Source organism: Xyrauchen texanus, chromosome 2, assembly GCF_025860055.1.
Source record: "Xyrauchen texanus isolate HMW12.3.18 chromosome 2, RBS_HiC_50CHRs, whole genome shotgun sequence".
NCBI classification, from domain to species: Eukaryota; Metazoa; Chordata; class Actinopteri; order Cypriniformes; family Catostomidae; genus Xyrauchen; species Xyrauchen texanus.
In genome coordinates this window covers 40,878,330-40,889,140 of record NC_068277.1, presented here as the reverse complement: position 1 = coordinate 40,889,140, position 10,811 = coordinate 40,878,330, and the positions used below count along the sequence as shown (strand labels likewise).

At 39.0% G+C, this 10,811-nt stretch overlaps 1 protein-coding gene across 1 annotated transcript; it reads left to right on the top strand.

The window, feature by feature from the left end:
* The first annotated feature begins 652 nt into the window (after window positions 1-652).
* Window positions 653-10,302, top strand: dnaja2a (DnaJ heat shock protein family (Hsp40) member A2a). Its single transcript, XM_052149137.1, has 9 exons — window positions 653-820; window positions 2,175-2,234; window positions 3,713-3,939; window positions 4,249-4,329; window positions 4,605-4,738; window positions 4,870-5,066; window positions 8,463-8,607; window positions 8,696-8,823; window positions 9,251-10,302. Exons 1-9 carry the CDS (start codon window positions 743-745, stop codon window positions 9,437-9,439), a joined length of 1,239 nt encoding a protein of 412 aa, XP_052005097.1. The 5' UTR covers window positions 653-742; the 3' UTR covers window positions 9,440-10,302.
* Window positions 10,303-10,811: the final 509 nt, after the last annotated feature.

Genomic DNA, 10,811 nt, shown 5'->3' with positions numbered 1-10,811 from the left:
TTTATGGAAGGAATAGAAAGGAAGAAGTAATGATTTCTAGATTAAGACTGGGACACACAGGATTCAATTCAACACTTGTAATAATGGGGAAGCATGAAAATGGTATGTGTGATGAATGTGATGTTTTAGAAACTGTAGAGCATGTATACTTTAAATGTAACAAATATGATGTTCAACGCAGTAGTCTTTTTAATAACATAAAGGATAGACCAGTTAATGTCACGGACCTCTTGGGAAAGGGTTTGAGAGATTCTCAGACATATAGGTCTGTTTTAACCTTTTTAAAGAATACAGGACTAGAGCACAGGATATAATGTATGGGGATTGTGGTGCTTCTGCCCATCCTGGTGGTTGGGGAGCCCAGCGTGGAAGCTGGAGGAGCTGAACATGCAGTGCCAGCTGAAGCGTGGGCTCTGATCCTCTGGGGTGGGAAGGGTATTACATCCTGGTGTATGTATATGTGCATATGTATATAGGGTAGTATATATGTGTGTGTGAATAATAATAAAAACAAAACAATAGAAATACAGATGCATCACCCATATAAGCTATACAGTAGGTGGCGGTAATACTCCTAAAGAGTGAACGGCCATTAACAAGTAGAAGAAGAAGAATCATGATGACACGTGCTCGTCCTGTGAGAGGAGGCGCATGTTGGAGAGGTTAAAGTTGACACTTCCGGCCGGTTTCTCCCTTCAGCTCTCTCCGCTTCCCCGCAGACAGTCCTTCACTCAGCACAGCCATGTCCAACGTCGCCGATACCAAACTATACGACATTCTCGGGGTCTCCCCCTCGGCCTCAGAAAACGAACTGAAAAAGGTAACGATTTATTTGCCTCGTCTTTAAATAAAGAGGATGGTCTCGCTGTTCGAGCGTGTAAACCTGGTGGGTTTTGAGTGTGTGTGAATCAGGAAGAGGGAGAGAGAGGATTAGCACTGAGCTAAAGCTCGTCGTGAGGTTGGCCTACTGACTAAATCACCAGATAAACGGGCGAAACGGCTCAAATGGAGGTCTGTTTTGAGGGGATTAATAAAGCATGTCCGCTGTCTCTTTCCCCATCCATTTACCTCTTAATCCGGGTAATTTATTCTGTGGACAAGGACACTAAATGGAGTCATCATGTGTCATGTAGTAGCTGAAAACACAGTTAGCATCAGCTCATCGTGTGGCCGGTGTCAAGGCCTTGGTTCTGGACTTGTTTCCTTTATATGTCATAGTGCCAAGGAGCACTATGACATACGTATCTAAATACGGACTTTGGCATATGACTGTGCTGTAGTAGTTTTATATACAAGGTGTATCGCCATTAGTCATGCTGTGTATTATGTGTTTGGCACAGAGGGGCTTCCGCTCAGGCGCAGAACAGACAGGATCTCGTCTGATAACTGTTTAAAGTGACCATTATCTCTTGTTTAATCAGGGTCAGTAGTGTTCGGTAGTTGCGCTGTTCAAGGCCACACGGGGTTCATATGAATATGACGCACAAGGCTCCATGTTAAACACAAGTTGAGCTCAGTAGAAAGTGTTTGTGGCATAATGTTTGATTACAGCAGAAAATGAATTCGACTCGTCCCTCGTTCATTTAACAACAACACCACACAAAAAAGGCAGCAAAAATGCTGGTTATTGTAAGGCAGTTACATAAACACTGAAATACACAAAAGCATAGACGTAAACAATTTATGCGTTAACAGTAATTTAGTGGCATTAACTCAGGGATTTGACAGCGCTGACAACATTACAAGGTGTTTTACGTCGTCATGACAACTACGTTGTAATATTGTATATAACGTCACCCAGCTGAGGTTCAAAAAGTGATTTTATCACACTATAAGTGTTCACATTATTTTAATTGCATGTTCTGGCTATACTTTTGTGTATTGGTGTTTATGGATTGGCCCCATTCACTTCCATTGTAAATGCCTCACTGGAACCACCAGTTTTGCTGCTGTTCATGCCAAAATTATTTGTGGTAATTGGCAAGTTGTCACACATGCTCCCGATTCAGATAGTTCTCAAATCATATCTTGGTTCATCTTGAGAGACCGGTTAGTCAGTCCTGTTTTACATAAAAAGGCTCATGTTCCTTTGGTAAGGGAATATTTTATGTTATCTGAAGCAAGTATGGTCTGATGACACTAATCTTTCAATACCCTACATATTTATATTTCAGGCTTATCGAAAATTAGCAAAGGAATATCACCCTGACAAAAACCCAAATGCTGGAGACAAGGTAAGAACTGTATTTTTGTTTTGCATGTGTCCGAATATTGAGCATGTTAATATGTCAAGTCACTTTTTTTAGAAAGTTGGAAGGCTGTATTTCTTGTTGTGGGACTGTTATGTCTGTGAACACTTTTTTTTTTTTTTTTTTTTTTTCAGGTTGAAATTATTCAAATTACATTTTTATCCCTTTTCTCCACAATTGGGGAATGCCCAATTCTCGCTACTTACTAATTCCTCGTGGTTGCGTGGTTTACTTAAAAGTCTCAGTTGCATCCACTTCTGAGACCGTCAATCCATGCATCTTTTCACGTAGCTCATTGTGCATGACACCGCGGAGACCCTGCATGTGGAGGCTCATGCTACTCTCCGCGATTCACGCACAACTTCCCACGTGGCCCACCAAGAGCAATCCACATTATAGCGACCACGAGGAGGTTACCCCATGTGACTAACCCTCCCTAGCAACAGGTCCAATTTTGGTTGCTTAGGAGACCTGGCTGGAGTCACTCGGCACACCCTGGATTCGAACTCGCAAATCCAGGGGTGGTAGTCGGTGTCAATACTCGCTGAGTATTTAACAGCATAATCCAAATTAAAACTGTTGTGGTGGTGTAGTGGTCTAAGTACATAACTGATAATCTGGTAATCAGAAGGACGTTTTTTCAAGCCCCACAGCCACCATCATTGTGTCCTTGAGCAAGGCACTTAAATCCAGGTTGCTCCAGGGGGATTGTCCCTGTAATAAGGGATCTGTAAGTCGCTTTGGATAAAAGCATCTGCCAAATGCATAAATGTAAATGTAAAACATTGGAGTTATTTTTGTCAAATAAAGTGCTGAACAACAGAGCATCACAGATGTGAGATATTGCTTACAAATAAGAAATTATTGATTTTTTGTTTATTTATTATTTTTATTGGTAGTAGTAGCAGCATTACAGTGAATATTACATGACTATATAAAGTAGTGATATTTCAGTTGTAAACTTTTTTTCATTGAGCTTATTTATTTATTTTTTTTATTAAATCCCTTTTTCGTTTCTGTGTGTTCTTGGTGGAAGCTTCTCGACTCTGGAAAAGCAGGTCGCTACATGACCCAGTGTTATAATTTAACCGCAAAAGGCTACTATTTAATTGAATAAATATTTAGCCTGTATGTGCTGCACGCTACAAACAATGTGATTTAGTGCTCCGCTCGCTGTCATTTGCTACAAACTGTGCATGTGATGCTCATGATGGTGTTTCAGATCTCCTGGGTACGAGCAGCCAGCATCACATACATAATGTACAAGTACATGAGCACAGTATCGGACCCAGAACTGGCATCATGACATCCCTAGTTCAAATGAAATATTTGGAAGATTTAATGAATACTTTTTACATTATTCATGTTTAAAAGGACAATATTTTTCAGAGGTCAAATTTGACTTCTCCGTTGTATCTACTTGAAGCACACTATTATTATTATTTTTTTTTTATTCTTTTCAGTTCAAAGAGATTAGCTTTGCATATGAAGTACTAACTAACCCAGAGAAGAAGGAATTGTACGATCGTTATGGGGAGCAGGGTCTGCGAGAAGGGGGCTGTGGAGGAAGTGGGATGGATGACATCTTTTCCCATATCTTTGGTGGAGGCCTATTTGGCTTCATGGGTGGACAGAGCCGGAGCAGGAATGGAGGACGGCGGAGAGGGGAGGATATGGTCCACCCCCTAAAGTGAGTGAAGTTCACAAGGCTTGTGGTTTGAGGAATTTCCTTATGTAAAGAGATGTGTGTAGAAATGGTGTTTGTACTGTTCTCAGCTGTCACTAAATGGTCACACTGATCTCATTCTATTTCATTACTGTCCTCGAGTCCTATTTTCTGTCACTGTTGCTAAGCATGTATAAAGTCATATTTTGAAGATAAACTTTAAATATCTGCATTTACAGTTTTAACCAGGATTGCATCAAATAAAACATGGATTAACAGTTTTAATTTTTGAATATTCTGGAAGAACTTTTGTAACTACTTTGTTCCTCATAGGGTGTCTCTTGAAGACTTGTACAATGGAAAAACAACCAAATTACAACTGAGCAAGAATGTTCTGTGTAGCGCTTGTAATGGGTGAGTAATATTTCTTTATACTTCTTAAGTGTAAGGGTGGTTTCATGACAATTAAAGAAAATTTGCTTGGTAATTGTGAGTATTCTCTCTCCGTCCAACCACACCCTATCAATTCAGTGTAATCATGCTTTTATAAGCCTGGTATCAGTCTGGCATTGTGGTTATTTTTAAATGATCTGAACTGACCACCAAGGCTTTTATATTTTTTGAAACTTTCCCCTGGGTTAATAAGCCTATATGTGTTCATGCTTTCTGCTGTTTTTCCGTCTCTTCAGCCAGGGAGGAAAGTCCGGTGCAGTCCAGAAGTGTACAGCCTGCAAGGGGCGTGGTATGCGCATAATGATCAGACAGCTTGCACCTGGTATGGTCCAACAGATGCAGTCAGTGTGTACTGATTGTAATGGTGAAGGTAAGCCACTAGACTCTCTGCATCCGAATGTACTCTGATGATTAGTAGTAGTAGTTATTATATCAGTTCTGAACAGCTGCAGGTTAATTATGTAGAGAAAACCCCTCAATAGAAACATCTCTTTGATCCAGGTGAGGTGATCAGTGAGAAGGACCGCTGCAAAAAGTGTGAGGGCAAAAAGGTGATTAAAGAGGTGAAGATTCTGGAAGTGCACGTGGATAAAGGTATGAAGCATGGACAAAAGATCACCTTTGGTGGAGAGGCTGACCAGGCACCTGGTGTAGAACCTGGAGACATTGTCTTGGTCCTGCAAGAAAAGGAGCATGAGGTGAGCAGCTAAATTTCTAGCTGGCCAAAAGCTTTAGCCTGTATTTTTAAGCCCAAATTCATTCACAATGGCCTTTGCCACTTGAGCTTTATTTCCGCAGTATTTGCTTTCTTCGCAATATATGAACTATGATGTTAATTGTTAGTAATATTAAGTTGTAATCATCTGCTTTGAGATTCAAAATGAATATAAGAAATGTCTTGTACCCAGAGTGTTTAGAGTTTAAATGGCCTTCAATTTAAGGCTATTTAAGAAGATTAATTATCAGCGACAGAGCATGTTTTTGGTGCAGTGAGCCAAAGTTCTCATTCTCTAGTGCTGCGGTTTGTCATACAAATGGCCTGGCTTTGGTGCTCTCTTGAATGCTAAGCTGCTGCAGGACAATGAAGCAGATTGCAGTGACTGTGTGTCATAAACATTCTGTTGTACAGGTTCTGGATTCAACCATTTCTCTATCCTTCAGATGCCCTCAAGTGTGTACAAGGCCTTCTGGATTTGTAAAAAAAAAAAAAAGGAACATGTTAGATTTGAGAAGGGAAATATTTAAGAATGTAAAGGTGCACTCAGTAATTTATTGCTCTAAGATAATTTTAACTTCTGAAGAGTTTAAATTAATTTTGTAATGTGGGATAATAATGAGCACTCACATTAAAATGAAGACTCCAGTCATATCAGTAACTTTATTCTACATGGCAGCCCCCATGTGTGGACCCTCCATGTTAGAATCACATGACTAGCCAAATACTACTCAATCTCGGTAACCGTCCCGTTATTTAACACTTTCACTCATTTATTAACATAATTATGGCTGACTCTAAATACAAAAGTTCTTCAATGACATCTGACACTGAAATCCATTTTTTTTTTTTATTATGCTGCATCCAAGCCACTACAGGTGTCACTGTATGTCCAAGATGACACTTAAGACAAGTTACTGGGTGCACCTTTAACAATCCCAATTTTGATTCCTTATGTTTACATTTAATGATTAATTATTTTGGGAATTAAATATTTAGAAGTGCCTTTTTTTTTTTTATTGCAGTTACTGCCAAATGTTGAGATCATTTCAGATTTCATCAGAGTAGATGCATCAAATTAGGGCTGATTATACAATCAAATATCGAGATGTATAGCAATACTTTTTCTTACGATATCATATCGATACTTTAGATCCATGTATCGATATTTATATTCAGGTTGTCTAAAGTGTAAACTCAAAGCGTCCTCAATATGAGACAGAAAACATGCACTTTTCTCCCATGGACACGCTGGGACACACTCATGCATTTGGCTCTAGGGCCAGGCAAAAATATATATTTTCCACCTGATTGCCATCTTCATTTGAAGGATCTGTTTATTCTTAAAATCCCAAGATCGCCCTTTCTTTCTGTCCACAACCCTCACCCTAAATCACTTGCATATGCAACAAAAATGTGTGATTAGCCACTGACCCCAGGTCTCCTAAGTAACCAAATTGGCCCGGTTGAATGGAGGGTAGAGTCACATGGGGTAACCTCTTCATAGTCGCTATAATGTGGTTCTCGCTCTCGGTGGGGCACGTGGGGAGTTGTGCGTGGATGCTGCAAAGAATAGCGTGAAGCCTCTACACGCACTATGTCTCCGTGGTAACAAGCCACGTGATAGTCAATCCACAAATCTTATCTCGGATGTGGAGGCAACTGTGATTCGTCCTCCGCCACCCAGATTGAGGCGAGTCAAGGACTTGGAGCGCAATGGGAATTGGAAATTCCAAATCGGGGAGAAAATAAAAAATTAATAATTGTATGTTAAATGTGACATGATGGAAAAACGAATGGTGAAATAAAAAATAAATAATATTTCCATAATTTAAAGTTAGAAGATCCTCTGTATAATTAATAAAAGCATTAGCTGAAAGACCATTTCTTTCATACCTAAAATGATCCTTATAACTATAAAATATACCCAAATGAATTGAAAGCTTGTGAATCGGATTCAAATCATGGTATCGCAATGTGTCATGATGTATCTGGTTGTGACATGTATCGCAATGCGTATTGTGAGGTGGCTGGCAAGACCCAGCCCTACATCAATTTAATACAATTATTGCTAACATGACTTTAAATTTCTTTTCAAAATCAATTTTAGAGGCATAAATGCAGTATCCAATATCCAAATATCCGAAAACATATTAAATTCTAAAACCAAAAATGACATTTTTATTTTAAAGTTCCACTAATGATAACACATGTAATGTGTAAGTCTTTAACTACCAATGGTCGTATGAACAAACCATAAAAGCATGGCTTGATTTATGTGTCAGGAGCTCAAAGTAAAAAAATTACATAACACTTTCAGTTCTTGGTTTATTTTTGAGGTGGACATGTTGGAAGTCAGATCACTAAAAATAACCGGCTCATGGAGGTGTGTGTGTGTGTGTGTGTGTGTGTGTGTGTGTGTGTGTGTGTGTGTGTGTGTGTGTGTGTGTGTGTGTGTGTGTGTGTGTGTGTGTGTGTGTGAGCGTGTATTTATCACTTTGTGGGGACCAAATGTCCCCATAAGGATAGTAAAACCCGAAATTTTTGACCTTGTGGGGACATTTTGTCGGTCCCCATGAGGAAAACAGCTTATAAATCATACTAAATTATGTTTTTTGAAAAGATAAAAATGCAGAAAGTTTTCTGTGAGGTTTAGGGGTAGGGTTAGGTTTAGGGGATAGAATATAAAGTTTGTACAGTATAAAAACCATTATGTCTATGGAAAGTCCCCATAAAACATGGAAACACAACATGTGTGTGTGTGTGTGTGTGTGTGTGTGAGCGTGTGTGTGTGAGCGTGTATTTATCACTTTGTGGGGACCAAATGTCCCCATAAGGATAGTAAAACCCGAAATTTTTGACCTTGTGGGGACATATTGTCGGTCCCCATGAGGAAAACAGCTTATAAATCATACTAAATTATGTTTATTGAAAATGTAAAAAGCAGAAAGTTTAATGTGAGGTTTAGGTTTAGGGGTAGGGTTAGGTTTAGGGGATAGAATATATAGTTTGTACAGTATAAAAACCATTATGTCTATGGAAAGTCCCCATAAAACATGGAAACACAACGTGTGTGTGTGTGTGTGTGTGTGTGTGTGTGTGTGTTTTTTTTTGTTTAAACTGCTCTTAAGAACTTCAGTAGAGGCTCAGCGCTGCGGAGTAGCAAAAAAATGCACATTCAAGAACATTTAACGGAACCGAAATTCATAAAAATCAGACAGTTTCTTTTCTTTCTTTTTGTTGGTTTGCAGTGGAACCAGTTTACTGTTCTTATCCCTAGTCAGATTTTGACTGCTGAGATCAAGAAAGCATCAGCTGAATGAGTTGTTTGTTCAAATGTATAATTTCAGGAAAGCTAAAGCTTAACCTCTTTCAACAGACGTACAGAAGAGAGGCCAATGACTTGCACATGACCCATAAGATTGGCCTTGTTGAATCACTTTGTGGATTCCATTTCACGTTGAAGCACTTAGATGATAGACAGATTGTGGTGAAGTACCCAGCTGGCAAAGTCATTGAACCAGGTGAGTCCTCTCTAAATGAAATCTACATTTTTATATAGAGGTTTTAATGATTAATTCATTGACTGGCTGAAAATGTTGTCCTGTGCAGGATCAATCAGAGTTGTTAGAGGAGAGGGCATGCCACAGTACCGTAACCCCTTTGAGAAAGGAGATTTGTTCATCAAATTTGATGTGAAGTTCCCAGACAACAACTGGTTAAGCCTAGAGAGACTGTCGGTAAGGTTTGCACACAAGATTCAATGCAGTGATCCTTAAAGGGATAGTTCACCAAAAAAGGAACGGTGTCATTACTTACACTCTTAACCTCATGCTGTTTCCAAATATTTCCAAAATGTTTTAACTTATTGAAATGTTTTATTATAAAGGTTTTTATTTATCCTTTGGTGCTGAAATGTATGAATTTATTTAGTCCTTGCAAAACAAAAAGAGATGTAAGGCAGAAGTTTAGCCTTAGCTACCATTCACTTTCATTATGGAAAAAAGATTCAATGAAAGTGAATGGTGACTGAGGCTAACATTCTGCCTTACATCTCCTTTTGTGTCTCATGGTAAAAAAGTAATCTTGGTTTTGAACATCATGGTGATTGTGATCATTGAGCACATACATCATCATCATCCTAATGTCTCCCTTTCTATTTTGCAGGAATTGGAGGACTTGCTGCCTACACGGGCTGATGCGCCAGTAATATCTGGAGATGCAGAAGAGGTAGACCTGCAGGATTTTGACATAAGCACGAGCTCTTCTGGTGGCCACCGCCGCGAGGCATACAACGACAGCTCGGATGACGAAGGAGGACACCACGGCCCAGGAGTGCAGTGTGCCCACCAGTAAACCTGGCTACTACATGCATCTTTCCAGCTCCCAACAATGAGGATAACACATTTTTTTCTAGTTGCACAACAAATAAACGTGTGTTTCAGAATCTGATTCGGGGCTGCCTTAAATGAAATTATGAATGGCAATTCCTCACCACCTGATTCCCTTGTAGTAAACGCACAGATGAACCTGCATCTAGTAATCCTTTCTTGGCCCTCCTCTCCCAGCCTGCCCCGCTAGAGGCAACCCCAGTTCTAAGAGAAAAGGGTAATTGCTCCGTACTCTGTGTAACTTGCATTTTTTGTTGTTGTTGTTGTCGTCATAGTATTCACAAGTTTAAAACTCAATGTAAAATGCTGTTTTGACCCTGTACTCAAGACTTTTGGTTGGAGAGGTGTGACTAACGGAGTTAGGAGAGACCATCCTAAAACAAAAAAGCAAGAAAAATAGAAATTCCACAATGGGACTTCATCACAATCCATTTTTAGGTTTGTTTGTTTGTATGTATCTGTGCTCAGTTTTTACCACTTTATTTTATTTGTAGATTTGTTTTTTCCTTTCTTTTGATATTTTAAGATTTGGAACAAGAGACTATAACATGTATAAAATGAAAGTGATTGTCATTTAAGCTTTGTATCAGCTACTGTCACATTTGAGCGTGTGATTTGTTTTGAACTAGTTGAAATAAAATCTTTGATTGCCTATATTTGTCAGTAATCCAGGTGCATGTTAAGATCATTTTGGTCCCTTCTCTTAGTGAAACATCTGTATTCAAGAAACAATGAAATATGAGGAAAATTAAGCATCTTTAGGCTTGCATCTTCTGTGAAAAGTTTGAGTTAAATAAAATGTGCTTCAGTATCTCTTAAAAATATTAAAAAGTCTGCTTTATTTGATGCTTGTCATTACATGGCAATGGTTACAGAGTTTTAATACATCGTTTTTGGAAAGCTGAAGTTGAAGCCATTTAGGATTGCTTGCACTCAGGACTAGGTTAAAGGAATAGTTCACCCAAAAATGAAAATGTCTCATTTACTCATCCTCATGCCATTCCAGATACGTTTTACTTTCTTCTGCTGAACACCAAGATTTTTAAAGGATGTTTCAGCTCTGTAGGTCAATACAATGCAAGTGAATGATGATCAGGCCTTTGAAACTCAAATGCACAAAGGCGTTAAAGTGATCTTTGTGACTCCAGTGGTTAAATCCATGTCTTTAGAAGCGATGTGATGGATGTATGTGAGAAACGGGTCAATATTTAAGTCCTGAAGATATGGATTACTTTTATGCTGCCTTTATGTGCTTTTTGGACCGTCACTTGCATTGTAAGGACCTACAGAGCTGAGATATTCTAAAAAGTTTGTGTTCAGCAGAAGAAAGACAAACA

Coding starts and splice junctions, on each gene's coding strand:
- dnaja2a (XM_052149137.1), top strand. CDS start 743: ATGTCCAACGTCGCCGATACCAAACTATACGACATTCTCGGGGTCTCC. Junction 4,330..4,604: donor CTGTGTAGCGCTTGTAATGG/GTGAGTAATATT, acceptor CCGTCTCTTCAG/CCAGGGAGGAAAGTCCGGTG. Junction 8,608..8,695: donor TGGCAAAGTCATTGAACCAG/GTGAGTCCTCTC, acceptor TGTCCTGTGCAG/GATCAATCAGAGTTGTTAGA.